General features: G+C 37.8%; 1 protein-coding gene across 4 annotated transcripts in view; it reads right to left on the bottom strand.

Annotated features, from left to right (window-relative positions):
• CFAP54 (cilia and flagella associated protein 54) overlaps positions 1 to 19,322 on the bottom strand; it is a 105,937-nt gene extending 86,615 nt beyond the window's left edge. For 3 of the 4 annotated variants that reach the window (XM_051784024.1, XM_051784025.1, XM_051784027.1), the window contains exons 1-3: positions 2,539 to 2,785; positions 1,412 to 1,486; positions 6 to 118 (exon numbers count right to left, since the gene is read on the bottom strand). In XM_051784024.1, coding sequence (XP_051639984.1) covers positions 6 to 118; positions 1,412 to 1,486; positions 2,539 to 2,725 — 375 coding nt within the window. In that variant the 5' untranslated portion in view covers positions 2,726 to 2,785. Of the gene's footprint in view, positions 1 to 5; positions 119 to 1,411; positions 1,487 to 2,538; positions 2,786 to 3,302; positions 3,402 to 3,494; positions 3,609 to 3,914; positions 4,059 to 5,410; positions 5,470 to 7,374; positions 7,547 to 9,525; positions 9,673 to 13,851; positions 13,958 to 19,104 lie in introns of those variants that run through there. The other variant, XM_051784028.1, reaches the window with a different exon arrangement.
• Positions 19,323 to 22,251: the final 2,929 nt, after the last annotated feature.

Below are 22,251 nucleotides of genomic sequence, written 5' to 3'. Positions count from 1 at the left end.
ATTACCTGAAGAAAATTAACAACAAGTTGAATAGCAGAATCAAAGACTTCCCATTGTTCATAGCTGAAAGCTAATTTTATGAATTTCACAGCAGCATCTCCAGACACCCCTTTTTCTCCTGCAGTGATGACAAAAATATTTTCTCTGTTTTATATATATATATTCAGAAGTTTATTTAAAGTTTAATTTAATTTAAGTTAATAATTTGGGCATTGATAAATACAAAGATAAAATTCCACGTGTTTTGAACAATCAGCATATTCTTGAACGATGCTTTCATAGCTCTACAAGAAATGACAGCTTCATTATTTCATGACAATGTCTATGCTTACATGCTACTTTAATGATGTATCTGCAATCAGAATCATAAAGGTTTGAAGAGACCTCCAAGACCATCAAGTCCAACTTTTAACCAAATAACACCATACCCTCTTAACCATATCACAACATCCTGTTACATTCCAAAGAGGCTGTACTATTACTGGTATTAACATAACTGTGTACAGAATACCAAGGATCTAGTCCTTTCTGTTGCAGGAAGAGTTTAAGTCTGGGATCACCCCATAATGACCCTTATTGCCAGAAATTTAGATTAAAATTTACACAGAAACACATAAAATTTCTTTCAAGATAGTTAAATATTTCTCATTACTGCATCAGAAAATGTTCATGTATACATAGGGAGCCTATTTTCTCACTCTTCAAGTTTATCCAAACCCCAGCAAGGCAGAAAAGGGACTTCATGGTCCTTGGAACTCCAAGCAAATATCTCAGCTAATATATTTATTCAGCAGTGTTCTGCAGTCCTAGCAATATACCACAGTCACTATCATATCCCCTGGGCACATGGTCACTCAGCTAAAGATGTTAGCAGTATTAACTTAGTAATGTCACTTAGCTGTGATTTCCAAAGCAGCACAATGATTGGTCCAAGGATCTCAACAATCTTTGTGTTACTGCATCCCACTTCTCTTCAGTAAGAAGGTACCAGGAAATCATTGAAGAATTTGGCCTTTCAACTATTGTTGAGGGGCATTAACCTACCTAGAGGAACTTAAATGCTGAACAGTGTGTGATTACAATGTCCATATATTACTGTATGTTATTTAAATAATTCTTGTGTTAAGAAAACTGTAATGATATATGTACATAATCCTTTCTGAATATCTTAATATTACATGTGTAAACAAACATATCTCATAGAATCACAGAATATCCAGAGTTGGAAGGGAAGGGAACCACAGGGATCATCAAAGTCCAGCTCCTGGCCCTGCACAGAACCACTCCAATGGTGGACACCATTTTGCAGTCCCTTTATGCATACAACTACTACTAACATGAAAATTAATTCTGCTTACTGAACATTTGCATCACTGGGTACAGAATATTTTGAAATTCAAAGCTAGCTTACCTGTTACTATCAACTGCAGAAGGGTTGATGATGGATTAATGTTACCAAAATGACTGGTGCCACTGCTTGCTCCACCTTCAATACAGACAACTCATTAAATCAATTTATAATGTCTTTGATTTGTTACATTCTAATTAGCCAGTAACCATATAAAGAAAATATCATTCTGAAGGGTATTTAGTCTCTATAAATTCTTGACAAAATGACAAAATATTTCTATACCTATGGCTATATGCAGTCCAGAGCCCAGCAAGAAAGGTGTGGTAGGAACCATCTAGTCCAGTATTTTTCTCAAGTTTTTAAATCTTTGAGTTATTTTTTGGGGAAAAAACAAACAAACAAACAACACCAAACAAAACCAAAAACATCAAACACCATGGTATTTGACCTTGCCTGGCTTCTATACCCCCCACCCAGCTGCTCTCACACTCCCACTCCACAACAGGACAGGGGAAAAAATAAGATGGAAAGCTCATGGGTTGAGATAAAATACAGTATGAGAAAACAAAGGTATGACTGCAAGTGAAGTGAAAAGGGGGATTTATTCACTATTTCCCATAGATGGGCAGATATTCAGTCACCTTCTGTAAAGCAGGGTTTCAGGATGTGTAGCAGTTGCTTGGGAAGTGCCCCCATCCTCTCCCTTAGCCACAGGTGTTACTGCTGAACACGATGTTTTATGGAACTGACACTTGGTGAGTATAGGTCAGCTGTGCCAGCTGTGTCCTCTGCCAGCCTCCTGCCTATCCCCAACCTGCTGGCCTTAGGGCACAGGAGGGTTGGACAGACAGCCTTGATGCTGTGCAACCACTGCTCAGCAATAGTAAAAACACTGGTGTATTAAGAACACTGCTTTAGCCATAAATGCAAGGTGCAGCACTGTAAACGCTGCTACAAAGAAAGTGAACCCCAGTTTACTTAGAAAATATATGCATAAACTACTGCACATTTTTACTGATATAACAGACCACAGAATCAACTCCAATTTTTATCTCACATATCATGAAGATAAGAAAGATTACCTGTGTTTACAGGTGCTATGGTTATAAATGAAATCTGTGCCTTCAGGCAAGTTATTTTTTTTAATAGAAAAAAAATAAAATAAAACAGAGGTCCAGGCTCCTCACCAACACCCTTTTGCTTCTTTAAGTTGTTTCTTGAGAGGATTTCTAGGCCTGCAAAAAACAGCTCTGAAATGACATCACGAATTTCAATTTCATCGGGAACAGGTGGATGAGGGTGCAAGACATTCCTGCTGCTATCAGAGAGTGCTTCCAGGATGGCAAGGAACTGAGCTGCAGCACCATCAAACATTTCCACCAGCAGCCGTTCAGTAATAGTGCGAGGCCATGGCAGCTAAGTAAGAAAAGATAATTTAAGCCTTGTGACATCTAAACTGACTTACAATAGAGCAAAATTTCTTTCAAAACAGTTCTCCATCAGAAAGTAAGTACACGTTTCAAACAGAAAATAACATACTGTAAAATATATTGTTGTTATTAATTTCATGCTTCAAAGGCACGGTAAAGCCTTATGCTTGGAGGATACAGTACTTAAGAAGGGTAATAATTTCATAGCAACGAGATGCCCCACTGTATGGTATTTTACTTCAAAAATAATACAATAGAAATTATGAGTGAGAGTATTAAGGCCATGTAGTTTAAAGCTAAGCAGATCTCTCCTCATAATTTTCTAAAGTAGTAATTACTACATCTTCCCCTCTTTTGAGTTTGTTCTGAGTTTTATTAATAAATTCTGCTAACTATGAAACTGAAAAAGTAAAACTTTCTGCTTGTGTATAGCACCATGTGTATTTAGAAGAATTATATCACATATTCATCACATGCAAACAGCAAATAAAGAGAAGGATTATACAAAATGTTAGACTTGCATGCAGTGCTTCTTCTGGGCTAACTCTTGAGTTACGTTGAGAGCTTTTCGACTTTCTTCTGGATTCATATACTGCTCTTTTGAAAATCATTACTGACATCTGACACAAAGAAAAAAGTAAGTAAATAACTATGTTATGTGTTCTGTTCATAGAGACTACTCTACCTGTTTATAATAAATTGTAGGATGATACCTTTAGAGTGGCCTCTTTAAAAATCTTTTTCCTCTCTGACTTTTCTGGGGAAGAACTGATATTTTCTAATTGCTTCAGTTCATCAATTTTAATCAGACCACGGCGAGCAAATACCTGTCCAAAGAATTAAAAAACAAAAATTGATACTCTGTGTTCATATTCTGAATGTTGCTATTTAATTTTAGAGCTGGCCGCTGCTTAATGAAGTCTGTGACTGTGAGTGTATTACAAAGTACTATTGCATTTAACTTTGAGCTGATATACTCATTTACATGTGGAAACACATCTCCACTTTGCAGTTAAAATTTGGAATATTGGCAGAACTCTAAATGCATACAATCTGATAATAAGCAGGAACATTGAAATAAATATTTCTCATTCAGTTGCATCTGAAATGCTACATAAGGTAGATTGGGATACCTCTCCATGAATGCTGGCTTGACAATCAAAATAACACTGACAAACTGCAGTATATAAGGTGGCTCTCCATGTCAAATAATGTACAGATAAGAGTGGAATGGATGATTCCATACATATACTGGCCCACAGTAAGTACTCCAGAACCTGTGTTGAAGAAATCCAGTTTCAAAATGAATGCATTTTAACCTACATAAATATACTTCCTACTACTAAAGGACAGATACAAAGACTTACCCTCATCAGGTAGGACAAATTAAGGGGGGGGGGGGGGGAAATCACAGAAATTGTATTAATTTTTAACATTTTTATTGACTTCAAGCATACCTCCTGCAGAGCGTTGCTTTTTTCCATCTGAAACTGTGATCAAGCATTATATTTTAGCCTCCAAACTACCTTAACCACTCCAGTTCACGCTAGCCTTGCTACCAGACAGAGGTCCTGCCCTTTTCTCTCTTCTGCTCTTCCCTTGACAGTTATCCCTCTCCCTTCTGGCAGCTCTAGTGATCAGTTTTCAACAAGATCAGCAAGCTTATTTGGGATGCAATGGAGTCTGTCTTCTTTGGTGACAGCCTGGGCTTAGATTAATTTATAACCATGGAACTAGACTTTCGGCTCTTAACTGGTGGAGAAACATGGTCTCAGTCTCATTTTAAGATCAACAGTCTTATTTTAAGAATTAGCCCTACTAAATTGATTGAATAATATCTTCTCTTTATTATTTTCTTTGGGTCAGCTGTTCCCTGAGGTATATAAAATGTGCACAACCATAGTCCTAAATTAAGTCAATATACAGGTTTTCTTTTAGTCTAAATTTAAAGAATCTGAAATATCTGCGATCAACTCATTTGTTTCCCGTATAGTAGGAACCTGAATATGTTAAAGGAGGTGCTTAATCACTTCTCATTTCAATAAAAGATGTTCAAAGAGAAAAAAATCTTTCCTGCTCAATGAGAGATTAATATAACCAACATATAAGGAAATATACTGTGTTAAAGCTGAATCATATTCTGTTCAAGATTTAGGTGAAAAGAGTAAAGCTAAGACAAACAAAAATTACATTCAGTCAAAAAGAAAAAGGTAGGAGGGAAAGGCCAGGCAGTTTTTATCAACTATTTTCAACTAAAAAACCCAGCCACCAGGTGTCAGTACATTTCCGCATTTTAGGAAACAAAAGACCAGTTCTTGGGGCACGGCATAGTTGTCCAAAACAAAGCACCTAGAATCCTCTCAAACAGCTTAACACATGCCATCTGAGTGTCCAGCAAGACATTACTCCGGGCTCCATTCGACAGCTGAGGAAGGAGCAGACTCCTGAAGGCATGAGGGCTTAGAAATCGGCCACTTTGCAATCTAGACATTTTATTTCCTTGTGATCAAGTAGCACTCTTGGCAATGATGATGAAATAGAGACATCAGAGCACAGTGTTATGCAAAATACAGGTGCATTTTCCAAACTTCTGTAAATTTTTCAAGGCTTTTAATTTATTTTGCCATACCTTAGCAGACTGACCTATCATCATCAAATGTCTGCATATGGTGTAAATATAAACAGTACCTGCAAAAATAAATTAAAATAAATTAAAAAACCTGATAAATTCTATCATCCTACATGAAATTTTGTTATGTTAACCAACTGAAACCTTTTCTTATTGTCCAGGTTGTTATTTCCAGAGAAAAAGAAACTATTGATTTTTCATTAAAAAACAAAAAATAAACTAATGATTTTTCTATAAAAACTTTTCAATTAGAGAAGATGAAGCCATTAAATTCTCTGGTGATATTAGCTTCAAAAATACCTACATAATGAAGTAGTACAATAAAAGAATGAAATGTTAAAAATGTATTGTATCAAATTTTTATTAAGTAACTGACAGAGAGAAAAATCTTTTCATCCCCAAATGCCAGGGTCTTTAAAACAAAATACTACCTCTCCTCACAGACCTTACCTTACATGATTCTTCTAGTCTGTCATGGCAGTGGCCTGGCAGACAACACCACTATTACATGATATTAAGTATGATAAGTGACATGAAGAAAATTGATAGCAAGTTGAGTTTTCAAGAGCATCAAAGTGACTTACAAATAAAAACCTGTCAAAAATTTACTTAACTTAAGCTATGTCATAAAATTGCTTTTCAAAAATCAGTCCAAGAAGTATAAAAGACACTGCAGTTCTGGGGGGGTGGGGAAAGCCTATTCTTCTGTCTGTATGAATGTTCAGAAAGGGACACCTGTGGCAGCAGGAGGCATCACAGTGTCAACTGTCATAGCTAGCAGGGTGTTATTATGCCAATAAGCTCGAATGGAGCAAGCACTATGAAGATTTTTGTTTTTGTCAGTCAAATGTGTAATGAGGCACAAAATCTATTGTTTGAAATTGCAGAAAAATGCTCAGGAACTCGGGAAATCTGAGTTCCTGCCTAATTCTAATTAGAGTAGATTATTGGCTAGGATAGGTACATAGGCCTGTCTTGCACACAGGTAGTGGGATGTAAAAATGGCAAGTGAATATACTTTAATTCTTCTCCCATAGAAACAGACAATAAAACACACACCTCAAAAGTAGGGATGGCAAAGGCAGTCCCAGCAAAACAGGATAAGAATTTTGACAAATTATAGCTCAGAGAAAGTAAATTTTTTAAAATGAAATTAAATCATATTATCTCCTCAATTTATATTGCAACAATTGACCATAGTCAGTTCATAACATATTCATAACAGCATTTTGGCTTTGGACTAAATAACATTGCACTTCAAAGCAAAAATATACTGTTGTTGTTCCTGAAATGAAAATCTTGATACATCATTCTCTTTCTATCTAGTCTGCAGAAGTTCCATTCTTTCTTCACCTTTTTCCTAATTCAAGCATTTACAAGTAGCACATTAAAGGCTTATATAGAGATTAAAATTCTTAAATTTCATATGGTATTTTTAAAATAGTTTTATTACTAACTGTAGCCTTCAAGGTACTTTAGAAAATACAAATGTGTAATGGCAGGCAATCACTTTCTACTCTTAGACCTATAATCCACTTTAAAAAAACCAAAACAAACCCAAAACCAAAACAAACTCATAAACACAAACATTTATTGATAAAAAAAATCTTGAGGGTGTTTTTATTAATCAGGATTCACTCAAAAAATGCCCTTACTGTGCTGTTAGATTTCTTTTTATTAGTACACTGTAAACAGTTATGATAAAAAAGCTGTTGCTTTTACAACAGTTCACCTGAACAGGCACACTATGTAGAAACTTCAATCTTAAAGTCCCTTCTTTTAGAAAAACAAACAAACAAACAAAACACAAAAACAACTCCTACAACAACACCAAAAAAAAAACCCTAATGTGAGTGAAGACTAACTAGAAGGCTAACTAGAGATTTATTCATGACCATTAGGTTGACCTTAAAGAACATGTACAAAAGTTTCCCTCCACAGCTTTGCTTAGCAAAGGAATGTACCGTTGTAGATAAGCCAACACAAATTCTCCCGAGGTAGAGCCACTTGCATAGTGAGTCGTAATGAGGTCAAGACATCTAAACAAGTCTGCAGGGACTCTGGATTCTGGAGATTTCTGTCTCTGCTGCAAACCATCTGATAAATGCAAACATTTCTTGCCTGCAAAGCATGGAACTAAAACAAACAGAAACATATATAAAATTAATTAAAATACAAGCATATGTCAGTTCACATCATCAAAGTACAACGAAATGGTGAGTTGGAAAAGACAGCATGACATTGAAATGAGGATTGGAATACAGAGAAAGTGCTAAAGCTTTAGGGTTGCTGTACCATTAGCCTGAATCAGTTTCCACTGTGTCACAGGATGAAAATGCACATAGTGCACTAGGGCTGCTGAAAGGAGTGTAGGGAGAATGAGGTATTAAACTGCTATTCAAACAATCTGGCTTTAACTCTTGGCTTCTCTGTAGATGTATCCATAAACTAAGGCAAGTCTTAACTTTTCTGGACATTTGTATCACCAATATCATATTTCTCACTCTCATCTGTTATTTTTCTCTTCTACAAATGGATTGGTCCCTCTCTTCCTCGTAATACCTAATCTAACATGATCACAGTATTGTCTGGAATACAGCATCATCTGAACAAACCAACATGTGAGAAAATGAGCTAAGTGACATACGGCCAGTCAGTACCCATCAACCTCTCAGAAGATTACTAACCTAATAATATTTTTTTTTTGCAGTTAATTAACTGAAACTCCATTTCAATGATTTTCTTAGTGTTATACTAAAAACCAAAAGCTAGCTGCAGAAACCTGGCAAAAAAAAAAAATTAAATCTAAAGCCTTTAGATGTAATCATTTGACACATTATCATCTTCAATTTCCAATTTTAGGGATCATTGTCAAATTAGATTCCATATCTGAAAATGTATGGATATCTCAGTCTCTAAACTTATAGAACAGGCATTTAGTATAGACTCATGATAACATTTGGCACTAGTGTTGGTTCAAGGTCTAGGTAGACATACAGGAAACAGAAGAAAGCATCTCCGGAACTTCAAATGTGTTTACAAAACATTTTTTAAAAACGGATTAACATAGTCTTTCATCATAGTCTTTCTAGAAAGCTGAATCGAAAAACAAAAAAATTATACAGAGTATCTCTTCTATCATGACATCTGCTCCTAGCTTTTAAGCAAACTGTCTGCTTTTTTCTCTTCTCTAAACACCTATTTGCATTCTGACTAGAGGAATATGAATTTGATTACCTCAATACACAGGAGATGCTTACTATTTCTGTTCATTGCTCTTGATCACAGAGTAACTTGCATTAGTTAATTTGAAATATCCACTATGTATGAAGATAGACCTTCTCAGCAAAAAACTGCTTATGGTAAAATCTAACACGTTTTTAGCATTCCCCCTATATCTACTGAAACACTTTCTTCCATGGATAATAGAAGATATACTGCAAGTCCCTACCTCAACAAGCAATTAACAAAAAAGGGGTTCCAACACACACTTGAGGTTACTCAGCTTCCCAGAGCTTAAAGCAGTTACAGAACTATCCAGCATTCTGCATTTTTTGTTCATAGCAAGCAAATAAGCTACATGGAGTAATGCAATGCTGCTTTGCTCACTATCATGAGCTTTTTTACCTGTAGCATTTTTGTGCATTAATGGTACCAATTACAGGACAGCGTTTTAATTGTCTTGCACTCTGCCTAGTTCTTAGATCATACAGCACAGAAATGTCTACAGTTGCAGTACATTTATCAAATTTTGCCCATATCCTAATTCTGACAGTGGATAATAGGAACTATTTCAGAGTAAAAACTGCTGTAAAGAGTTACAGAATAACCAGTTCAGAGAAAACTGCCTTTTTAACATTAAGTTGATAGTGGTTGGCTTATGCCACAAAAGCATTAAGCACTTATAACCTTTTAAAAATATACCCCAATTCCAGACGTTCATATCATGCACATGACCATTAAATCTCAATACAATTTATAGCAACAAATTAATAAAGATTAGTTAATGTTAATATATAATTAATATAAAACACATTAGGGGAGGATAAAATAATCTACTTACTTTGAATATGTTAATGTCTTTGACCAAAAAAATGAAAAAAACCACAACCTACCGTAAGTGCAACATTTTTATCTCTGAAACCATATGGAAAAAAGGTGGATTTAAATTGATGCACATCATCCATGATATCATCGAGGTTTACAGAAACAAATTGTTGAAGGTATTTTTCATAGCAGTAGAGAAGTGCCAACTTATATTCCTGAAAAATGAATAATATGTTCTTTTTATAGTTTGTATATTATATTTCTATTTCTGTAGAACATATTATTTTTTATTATCCCTATGTAAAAAAGTATCAATGTGAAAGAGCAACTGGGAGTAAAACACTACAGTTTTACGTAAATATCCAACAATGCAGTGTGAACACTCAGCATATGAAAGGCTGAAATACTTAAAAGAATAGCTTGCAAGTTTTTGTGAGATTCTGTTTATTTTATTCATAAATATGAGCTATCACAGAACAACTCTAAAGTAGGATCCTGGGATAATGTAATAAACTCAAAGGGTTCCTGGAATGTTCTGCAGCTTTGCAACAATGACAATGACACTACAATTCTGAGAAAAGTATTCAATAATGTAGAACTTTATAAACCATACAGACATCTTCACTTCTCTCCTTCTTGTTTCTCTGTTGTCAAAGCCCTTTTTTTTCTATAAAAACAGAGAGGAAGATTAAGATACACTAAAAAGAATGAAACAAGTGACAACTGGAACTTACATACAACCAAGAAATCAGCCACTGGGTCTTTAAGAACTGTTAACAAACAGATACTGAGCTCTATATCTCATTCAAAATAGAGCTCCCCAGCTACATGTTGAACCACTAACATCATGCTGAGACTATGGTTCAGATCTGACTCAGATGTGGAAGTGCCATTTAGCGAGTCACCACCACCTCTTCCGCAGCGAAGATTATACAGAGGTTTCTCTACCGATCTCACTAATTCTAGCACACACACTAAATAAATGCTCAAGTAAAAAGTAACTAATTCCTATTTGTAAAAATGATCCTTTCATGTTTAATCACAAAAAGTTCTTATGTGTTTCCTTGTACTCACTTTTTTTTCCAATATAAATTCCTACCACCATAGTAACACTTATCTTGAATTTTTAATCATCTGAGGAGTCTAACTCACATAGCCCTATTATCCTCTTTGCTGTGTGACAGCAGCAGCCATATACAGAGACTTTGACTTTCCATGGACATTTAGAGGCAGTCAGTCACTTGCATGACTTAACACATAGATTCAGGCTGTGATAACACTTAGAATCCAAAGCCGTGGATCAGAGTACATTAAAGTAGTTACTGATACATAATGTAAAGGTAATTTCTCTCCTAAACACTTTAAAATATGGGTGTATGACCAGAGATAACAGGCAGATACAGGCAGAGAGGGAGGCAGGGAAAAAAACGAGTCAGTACTGATCAGCATGATGACTAATGGACTAAGTAATTTCTAGATACATGACTCCATGAATGTAGGTGTGTCCTAAAAAATACATAGCAGATGTATAATAGGAAGTAATCTAAAGTGAGAAGGCATTAAAAAAATAGCAGCAGAACAGACAGCTAAGTTGGTGATTATCCACTGACTGCTCATATGCAATAATTATTTAAAGACTACACATCATTAATTATTATATAATGTAAAAGCAGATTAAAAAATAATCAACTAGTTTTCAACTAGGAGTCAAGAGAGGTACTTATGAAATGGGCTTTACCCTACCTATCACAGAACTTGGTGTTACATCACATTCATCTTTCCTGTAATACATTTAAAATTTGCAATATCCATCTCATGTTGTTTCTATCATTTTTGCCCCCCAGGAAAAAAACAGATAGAATGAAAACTAGGTTTTAATTCTAAAATTAAGTCAAAGAAATGCACCTAAAAATGGGAGTTCCAAAAAAAAGCTCATCTCAAAGTTTTAGGCTGGCCAGCAAAACAACTTTTTCAACAACATTGATAACTTTACTTCTACTGTAGAAAAACACATTACACTAGAGGATTGAAGTTGCATGCAGAAGTCTTTACCCAGAACTCTAGATTATTTTTAGGCAGCAAGCAGAAATCATTAGTGAAAACTCTAGATTACTTTTAGGCAATATAGGGCCAAGTCATCAAGCACCTTGAATATCAAGGACCAAATATTTGAGTGGTGCTATGGGAAGCCAATGTAAAGTATAGAGAGCAGGGTTTGATGTGTTTGAAATAACCCTACTGTGTACATTGGAAGAGCAGCAGTTCCCAAGTACTAAAAGCTTCATGTAAAGTTTCAAGCAATTCCTAGGGCCCAGAAGCTAAGAAAACTTCAGGAAAATGTGAAGAAAACACAAATGGACTTGCCTAGGCAATAAGGGGACTATTAAAAACTGCTGTTATTCAAGCTTCCTTAAGCATTTCTATATTTCTGTATTTCTATTTCTCTAAACCTACACCATGACCTTCAATTAGAATGGTTCCACAAATGCAATGAATGATATATAAGACTTCATAACATCTCCATGATATGCATACCTTTCCTGTGGTCTGTGGAAAAGCTCACCTAGTAGCCACACGTATATACTTTCCTCAAATAGCACAGATAGCATTTATCATTGCTGTTTTCCATAATCAAAGCACATAATAGTGAAAGAACAGTTTTCCTAGATATGTTCCTCAAAAAGATGGCCCCTCAAACTATCTTGATACATTTCCAATTATTCCCTCTTCTTTTCTGGGGCAAAAAAAAGGAATCTAAAGTGACATATGCTGCAGAGAATGAAAAAGAGTGAATACAGGTGACAATTGGCATTTAACTGCTTTTCGAACACAGAAGTCAAGTTCCTAAAAGTTATTTCAATTTAAACACAATGTCAGCTATCTGTTTTTCTTTCCAGGGTGGGGGAGGGGGAGGAGAGAATTAAAATTTAATATTCTTGTTGTGAAAAAAATACAAACTTTTTTTAACATAATTTTTTATTCTCATTATGTTAAAAAAAAAGTAAAAGTTACAGAAACCATTCCAAAAGCATGGAAGAATTCCACTAATAAATTATAGACTTCCACAAACTTTTATCCTATAAATATAATTTTCCTAGGAAAATCAACTGTTTAGAAGACTAATATCAAAAATCTGTGTCTGAAATAGGTCTGGAAGACTGAAGGACAAAGTCAAAATACATACTTCACTGTCCCATAATACAGACAAACTAAAAAGCCAGAGCTTTAAGCCAGCTAAGTATATTGACCAAATAAATATCTTCTAATACGTTCATGGAAAAAAGTTTAAAAATCCACTGATAGATTATTACAAACACAAAATCACAGTAAACAGACAGCATCTGTTTAGGAGCTGTTCCTTACTCTAAATGATACTAATTCTCTACACCTTTAATGGTATTCTCTTAAGCAGCTTTTCAAGTACTGAAACTTTATAATAAATTAACCTATAATTCTGTAATTCTTCAGTATTTTCACTTCATAACTGTATCTCTCATGACCACACACCCTTCTTCAAACCTAAAAGAAATTACTTGCAACTAGCTTTCCAACTATACATCTCTGAGCTGCTTCTGAGTGTTGTTTACTAACTACCCTTGAATGCCCCAGATTTTATGAGATGATCTTCTGACACAAATACCACTGAGGCAGTAAGTGGCTTGGTCTTGATGGATTTTTTTCCCAGAAAACACAAAGGACAAATAGTTTATAAGAATATATTTGCCTTACTGAGTCAGTTTAACAGTTACAAGCCTGGTATCGCATCTCCAACAGTAGCTGGTAACAGATGACTAAGTAAGAGTATAAAAATACAGTTATCACATAGTGAAACATCTGCCAAATACTCTCAATCTTCAACAATCTAGCTCCTTGTTTCATTTGTGATCTAAATGTTTTGATGAGATCAGAAGTGCACACATAATTCAAGATGCAGGAGCATCACCAGTACATATAGCTGTAATTGCACTCTGGTTCTTGTTCTCTGTTCCTCTCCTGTCTTTCTGTTCACATTTGGTTAACTGAGCACTGAGTTGAGTCAGTGGAACTGCTCTATCATTGCCAATTTGTACTTAAACAGCATCTAAAAGCGCAGTCAGATATTATACTCTGCTGTGCTGAAACATCAAACAGATATTAAAGAAAAATTTTGGAGTGTTTAAAAAGGCAATGGCTGCATAGAAAACATAGATATAGAAAACATACCAAAAAATCAGGGCAATTTTACAAAAATAAGCAAGAGACACAAATCACCAACTCTCACTGGAATTATTTTGTAAAAGTTTTAGCTACTTTCTAAATAGCTGCCAGTAAAATATGATTAAAAATTAAAGTAGCACAGAAACACAATGAAACAAACACTGTGACTGAACCTTTTTCAATTTCATATGGCTTACTTTGATCTGGGCAAGGGAATCACCGACTTGCACGAGTCTTTCATTGTAATACCACTCTGGTAGTTTTGACTTATAGTTGATCCAAATGTTAAACAAAGCATTTGCTCTAAAAAAGATACAGGAGAAAAGGTTTCAGATTAAACTGGCAGCAGATCTGTCATAATAAGTAAACAAATCAGGAAAACTTAAAATGGTGAAAACTCCTTTCTTCCAAATCTGTTTGAACTTCTACATATTTCAAAACAAGTGATCATTAAAGCTGGATTTAACAAGCAGACAAGGACATTTCTGGGTTTCATTTCTGTCACCAGTTTCTATCACACATTTTAAATAGGATGAATTTTCTCCTATGTAAATTCTTATTAAAATGTCTTAGTATTAATCCCCTTGCATTGTTCAAACATGGTCACCAGTGGAAAATCTGTCCCACCTTTCAGCTAGTATTTGAGAGGTTCTGTTCGAAGAAACAATTTTATATTTTAAACTCAATGAATTACAGCTCACAGCAATTATTGGACTGGAAACTACAGATGCTATGAGCAGGAAAAAAGATCCCAAAATAACAATGTATGTCAGATAGCTGCAACCTTGGGAACTAGTAGCCATGGAATAAACTGAGCTATAGAGTGTGTATATATATATATATATATCATATATATATATATATATATATACACAATCTATAGAGTATATAGAACTATGGTATTTTGAGCTCATGGTATTTTGAGCTACACCATGAATCATGAAAGAAGAAATGCTCGGGAATTTTAAACTGTAAGGGGTAGGATTCAGAGAGAACCAAATGACACACTTGTTAAAATAAACAGGATTTTAAGGCAATAGTTGTGATGCTCTCCTGTTGCCTCTATCTTATTCTAGCCACAGCTGCCATCAAGGATGTCTTTGGGTAACAAATTACTCATTTTGCTGAACCAGCAAGCCTCCCCTCAATGGTAACTAACTCTAAGCACTTAGCCTCCACTGCAGAGGCACTGACTACATCATGCCAGTACTACAGTCCCTACTGACTGTGGTTCGATGGCCCAGTGCCCTCATGTGTACAATTTCCCCACACTACACTTTTTTAAGAAAGCTACAGTCAAACAGGAAAACAATAACCGGTCAGACAGACTGACAATAAGCACTAGGACTTTTTCAGAAAAGAACCATTACCAAATCATTAACGGTATTGACAGTGTTCACAATGCCAGGCATCTCTTACTTTTACTCTCTTAACAAATCACTTGTACAGAAACCTCAGCAAAGACTGCCTAGTGAAACCACAACTGCTAAATTATTCATATATAGCAATTTATGAGGGAAAAAAAACCCAAAGAAACAAAAATTAACATTTAAAGAAATTAACATTTGAAAATACCCATCTAGCTAAATTGTCATGTCTAAAGCATATGCTTATTGCTGTGAGGTGGCTGGAACTTTTCAATCTCTTAAAACAGGTACGGTAGACTAAAATGCAAGACGCTTTCTTAAACTGTTTTCTGACACTTAGGAGCTTGGAATCCATTCTCACAGCTCTTCATTTCAGCTTGTAAGAACACTCCCAATAAAAAAAAAGCACAATAAGTAACATCTTTTCCACACAGAAAGCTGCAAACCACCTTCACATTTCAAGGTGAAACAGATGGCTTTATAAGAAACTTGTCAAAATGATCTTTACAACAAAGAATTGCAACAATCACAATCTTTTTATTCCCCTAAAAGTATCATGTCAGCACAATTCTCAGTTCTTGAAAGTAAGCAGCAGAGAAATAAGTAGGACATTCTAGAGGTGTATCGTAAAGGAAAAATGCAGTAACAGCACAAACTGGGCCAAAAGCAATAAAACGTTCTAAGGCATTTTTAAGGTGAATTATTTTGAAGGAAACCATAGCCCAGTTTAATGAAGGGCATCTTCCAAATGGGACTGAGTCCCTCCTGGTCCACCCATAACAACAGGCTGAATGGTTACTGACTTATACTGAGAGAAGTATTCCACACTAGTTAGTATTTTCAAAGAGGCTCCAAAGGAATCTGTCAGGTATCTGAGCAGAGTTCCCTTGAACTATCAAAGGAACAAGCTTAGGAAAAGAGAGATTTGATGGATATTATGGGGGTGGAGAGGAGAGTGGGAAGAAGGGGGGGAAAGGATAGTAAGAATGACTGTGGATAAAGCTCTGGAAAAGTGAGACTGATACATTTCTTTAAGACTCATCAGCTGGAAAGTCACCAGTGAAGGTCATCTTCATTTTTGTTTCAAATGCTCATATTAACATATGAGATTCTTAGATGTAATAAACGAGCAACAAATCTGTAAGAAACTACTTTGGCAAAGTAGTGACAAATTTGACCAGACCTTTCAACTTCAATGGGAAGATTAGGGGAAACTGATTCACTACAAGTGAGTTTATGACACAATGTTTCTTTGACACAGACAAAGGAGGGGAGTGAGACACTTCCCAAACAGCTCATCAGCCTTTCCTTTAAGCAGGCTATAGGACATCAGAGTAACAAGTTAAGCAAGTAGATTCTTAAAAAAACACTGAGCTGTTGGAGCTCAGAGGTGAAATTTCCTTATTCCCAGCCATTCTATGAGTAATAGAAAAAACGTCCCTACGGTTCACCCATAATAGTGTGCACAGGGTAAGGCCCTCATGGCTAAAATCTTTACTACAAGTAGTAAAGGCTTCTCTGATACTGATCAACAAATAAGGGTGGCTAAGCCAGACACGAGATAAAATCCATAGTTCAAGGTAATGTTTTTATGGCCCTGCTGCCATGAGAAATGGGGTAAAACAACTTCTTGTTTAGTTGAGGAAAAATTACTTTTGATTGCTACTCCTGGTTGAAAAGATTTGTGATTCCAGGGCAGGTCCTCAGTAATTTTTGTTTTACATTAGAACATTGCAAGTGCCTAAATTATGGCCTTACTGCTGACCTATCAACACCAAAGGCTGAAAGCATTGGAGGAATGAAGTTGACAATTTTATTTTTCTAAACTGAACATACTTGCCATGTGGAAGCTGGTTTTCTTGCTCCTTGAAAAACAAGAACACTTTGATCTCAACCCAGACCAGGAAAAGTAGATTGACAAATGACACAGCATGAAGTCTTTAGAGCATTTAGGAAAGCATCTGTAATAGCCATTACCTTCAGAAGTTTTTAGGAACAACAAGAGTAAGGCTAGTTCTGCAAGCAGCACATGCTCCAATTTTGAGTTATCAAACAATGAAAGGCTAGGGAGAAACAACCCTGAAATTTCACAATAACAAATAAATAGTCATGACTTTGCTAGCTGCCCGAACATATGCTATTCACCAGAATTCCAGTCTTCTACCTCAGTCCCTATACAAATGAAGAACGCTCGAGGATGCAGAGCTACTGGGAGCTTCATGTCACACAGCATTCTCAGTGCCCAGGAATTCTGGTAGGGATCATCACCATTAATGTCTTCTAATCATCACATGGCCATCACATGGCCTCTCCACGATGAACACTGTAGATTTCTTCAAACGTGAAAATGCTCTCATGACAACTGAGTTATACATGGTCATGGGTCACATTCACAAAATACCAGTTTGAATAAGACAGAGTCTACTTAGGTCAAAATATTTAAAAGGGTAAAGTAAAGAAAGGCTTGGAAACCTTGTTTACAAAAACTGATAATTTGGCAATCCATTGCAAAGTGGAAGACTCAGCATGCCCATCTCCCAGCCAAAGATACAAAGAATGCATAGAAGATTCATCATTGGCAATTTGGGTGGTGTCTGAAGAAGTGAAGGAGGCCTAGAGAGGATAACTTTTAAAATAATAATACAGATCAGCTAAAGCAAAAACAAAAAGGCCTGAAACTACAGAAAGCCTTCAAAGTTGCAAAACACTGAAATCAGCTGCTGAAGCAATATAAAAAGATACTGAGAGACAGATACCTGGAGACTGATACCTGCATGATACACCTCAGGCCTAGATCTGACAATGAACAAATTAGTAATTCAGATACCTTAGAAAATTAAGATCTCCAGTTCAGACACATGCCAGGTTGCAGAATCTGTATACCTTCTGAAAATGTAAACAGATCCTTTAGAGAAGGGTCATTTGTGGACTACATCCAGGAAAACTACTGAGTGAAATATGCAAGGGTAGAAGCTGCACCTAAGTGACAAGGTAACTGCCCTGTAACCTAATTCCTGTGCTGTTTTTGAAGGAACTTTTGATACCTGGGAAATTTTCGGGTTTGGTGTTAAAGACTTGTAAATTTAGAATAGAGCACTGTTTGGATAACAATAGAAAATTAACCATTCATCTTAAAAAGAACCAGTTGAGCTCTTATATCACAATGTACCTAAATGCAACATGAGAAATGCACAGTCTGTAAAAGACATATGCAAGCACTATGAATCATACACCCATTCCAGTTGCTCTATCTTAACTGCAGCACAAAATCTAGATTTATGCATACCCACAGATATGCATGTATGCAGGCAAACAAATATGCACTATTATACTCGCCATATGCTCTGCCCGCACATATGTGTATAAAAATATACCAACGCAGACAGAGACATATGCACAAAAAGAGCTGTGTGGTGTTACCCTCGTGTAGCTCTATTGCAAGCACATCTTTTAAAGGCATGTACGTGCCCACAAGTGTCCACCCTCGCATGCAGCCGCACACACTGGTGCTCTGCCAGTTGCTCCAGCACTACGAAGGGATTTTCCTACCGGCAAGCTCAGGCAACTCTGATAGAGCCAACAGTGGTGGCTGCCAACTTCCACAACACCTTGTGTTTTTTCCCTAAAGCATTGACTTCTAGGAAGTTCTGAAAAAAAAGGGCTGTCTTCAGACTTTGAAGGGGTTTTAAAAAATGAAAAGAAAAAAAGAAAAAAGAAGAAAAAAAAAGGAAACGGATTACCGGTGCTTTGGCTCAGTGCTGGTAAAGCTGACCGGGTGAACAAACTCCTGGCTAGCTCCCAGTCCAGGGCGAGCATGAAGGAAAGGTGCTGCCCAGCCCGTGGGATGCAGCGTAAGGGGGAACCCCAGAAGAGGCGAGGGGCGGCCGGGAAGGGCAGCCCGAGAGCCGCGGGGAGGCGGCGCGGAAAGCCCCGTGGGGCGGCCGAGGGGATGGACTGGAGCAAGACAGCAAAAGAAGAGGGGTGCAGCCGAGGAAGGGGGTTTGAGGCAGGGGAAGGGGGAATGACAAGCGGCTCCCACAGCGGGCGGCGACGCAGGAACGAGGGGCGGCGGCGCAGCCCTACCCGCGGCGGTGCAGGTCGTGCTGCGACGGCTTGGCCTCCCCCGCCCCCGCGCCTCCCAGCCGCCGCAGGAGGCCCAGGGCGCCCCGCAGCTCGGCCTCGAAGCTGTCCACCGCCGGGTTGCCCCGCGGTGCGGCCCGGAAGGAAGCGGCGGGCGGGGGCTGCGGGCCGGCGGCGCGGCGCGGCGGCGCGGCGGGGTCCGCCATGGTCGGGCCGGCCACGGCGGGGACGCGCAGCCGTCACCGGGCAACGGCCGCGGGCAGCGGCGCCGAGGGGTCACTGCCGGACAGGCCGGGAGGGACAGGATCACGAAATATGCTGAGCTGGAAGGGAACCACAGGGGTCAGCGAGTCCAGCTCTTACTCCTGAATAGAACCATCTTCAAGGGTCACAACAGCGTATTTCACCGGGGATGTCACTTTGAACTGATTGTGCCGCTGAGCCTGCCTACTGCACGGCTACAGAAAAAAGATGAAAGTGTGCTTAGCCTCTTAATGGTTATATTTGTCTATTAAAAAAAAGAAGGTGGCAAACTAGGAAATAACAGCCATATTTATGATCTAGGAGGTGGCCATAGCAACCTATGTGTTTTGAAGTTCATTACAGACACATGGTAAAGAGGTTTGGGAGGGATGTGAAGGAAACCGGCTCCGTTGCCATGTCCATCATCATGATGAGCATAATGGACAGCTTAATTGAAAACACGAAAGTGAATGCTTAGAAATGTGAGTGAGCAATGAGTCCCGGTAGCCAGGGCCAGCTGGAGGCAGTTTCTTGACATTGAATGGAAAACGATCAATAGAGAGGAATAAGGCAAAGAAGTACTTGAAAAACTCATCCAAGGAATTCATAGATGACAGTAAAGGAACTACCCTTCGAACAACTGGAGAGATGCAGCATCAGCATGCTGAATGATTGGAATCAGAAAATACTGCATTGGCGAGGCCAAATAAACGACATGGGAATCATCTACATATTATGGGTAAGATGCAGAAATTTTAATTAACTTATGATTAACGTGCCTGACTCATTTTACACAATGATTTTGTATTGTATCCCACCTGCTGGGAGTTGTGTGGATCCATGCCCAACAGGTATTGTGCGACTATGGGAAGATGTTAGCAAGAATCATTACAGGCAATTCGTATGCATGAAGTCAATTCCAGTGACAATGGCTATGCCATTTAGGTGGGAGCAATTTAGGCTGAACGCAAGAGGAAATGGGTTCCTCAAATTTCTGTGGAGATAGTAGAAAACGAAAGATACAGCAAAAAGGTGTTGATGCAGGGATTTAGAAATCACTGGGTACAGAAGCAAATTTTACAGGACAAATGAAATATGAGAACTTGGCTCGGAGAGCAATTACTGCTACATTTAAAGATTTTGCCTGTGCTTTGCCATGCTAACCAAAGAGCTCCCTATGATGGATTCCAGATGACTAATAAACACTGGCCTCTTGTGAAAGGCAGCTTGTGCCACTTGTGAGTACTGCTGGTGGCATCCGTTTCAAGTCCCTATGAAGTTCTGAGCTAGTTTGCCTCACTAGGTGGTGCTGCATCCCAAAGGGCTGATCTTCACATTCACGAGATGCAGAGACAGCGCTTCACAAACCAGCAGTGCCAGAAGCTTCAAGGGGAACTTGAGATACTGGAAACGAGACTGCTCAGCAAAACTTTGCATATCTCTAATATTTTGCTAGCAGATGATGGTATGACTATAATATTTGCAATTTGGATTAGTGTTTCAGCCAGAGAAACAAACTGAGTCAAAGAAAACAGAGAGAGGGAGTATAGCCGTTCTCCAAAGGGAGAGATTACAGAACTACGTAAAGATAAAGCATTAACCACTGGGAGGTTAACTCAGGGCGTAGCTGGTCACACATGGAGCGTTCAGTCTAAAATTCACGTGTGAGCTCGACAGGGTGCAAGTGTGCATTCCGTGCTACGTAGAGGTTTAGCGTAAGGAGGGCAGTTCTGACCCTCCTCAGCACCCAGGGTGGATCACAACAAGGAACTGCACCGCAGCAAACACTATAGTGTGTGTGTCATTTCAATTCTGGATGCTTACAATATTGATTCCTATTTTACTGTGCTGGGGAAGACTCAAATTTACACTTCAAAGAGCCTCCATCTAACATTTAATGGGTCGGACGTTTAATGGGTCCCAAAGACAAAAAGGCTTATAGATAAATGAATGAAACGTTTTAACTTTGGAAAGAGTATAGATTCTTCAGAAGCATTCAGCTTGTATAATCTGATCTTTACAGAGAAAAACCCGGTGTGTGCAAAACAATAAGAGAGTGATGGCTACTGAAGTTGTAAGAGATAGGATAAATTCCTAAAAAACTTAAGTTTATAGCAAGTTTTTGAATTACATACATCCCTACACCCTAAAAAACGTGATCTGTTGATTGGAAGGCTAATGATTTATTCATCATTGGTAGGTGAACATTTAGGTAGTAATTTGAATTACAGTAACATTAGGGAGAAAGTAAGTGAGATTATGGAGAATTGGCACAGACAGGCTCCCAATAAGTGGAATTTAGGTAAATCCATTGAACCAAGCTGAGAGGTTATAGCAACCTGTGATTTAACACCACCAGGTCAGACAGGAGAAAGCTGCTTCAGAAACAGAAGGACCCACAAAGAGTTAACTTAGTAAAACCCCATATTGGAAGTGTCTGCTCTCATGGCTATAGGACCACGAGTATGCTTGTGTTGGAAAGGGGAAAAACTTTGCTGTTAACTCATCAAGCTGCCTGCTTACTTCTCATGTTCCACTTGTGTGAACAGCAGTGGTTACTAAGAGCAGACAAAGGGGGGAAACACTGTATGATCACAGCAGAGCTGGGCAGGAAGAGTGTCCAGTGATATCTAGGCACAGGAGCTGAGGTAATGTCTGCTGAGCCCTATTTGGTGCATCAGTAGATGTCTGTTTCCTATGAATAATTCTGAGATGCATGTTCAGATCCCTTCCTAGGTGCTTGTAGCAAAGGTACACCTGAATTATGGTGATTTTGCTGTTTGATATTCAGAGATAAGAGGTGGTCATGGATGCAACATGACAGTCCTCAGAGATTTGAAAGAGCTACATTTATGTCATCTGTTCCTTGATGCTTTCAGGAAAAATAGTCTGAGTAGAAGTGATTCT

Source organism: Manacus candei, unplaced genomic scaffold (genome assembly GCF_025592945.1).
Source record: "Manacus candei isolate 608988 ecotype Guabito, Panama unplaced genomic scaffold, ASM2559294v1 h1tg000018l, whole genome shotgun sequence".
In the NCBI taxonomy this organism is placed as follows: Eukaryota; Metazoa; Chordata; class Aves; order Passeriformes; family Pipridae; genus Manacus; species Manacus candei.
The sequence above is the reverse complement of the archived record's forward strand: the minus strand, read 5'-3'. Positions and strand labels throughout refer to the sequence as shown.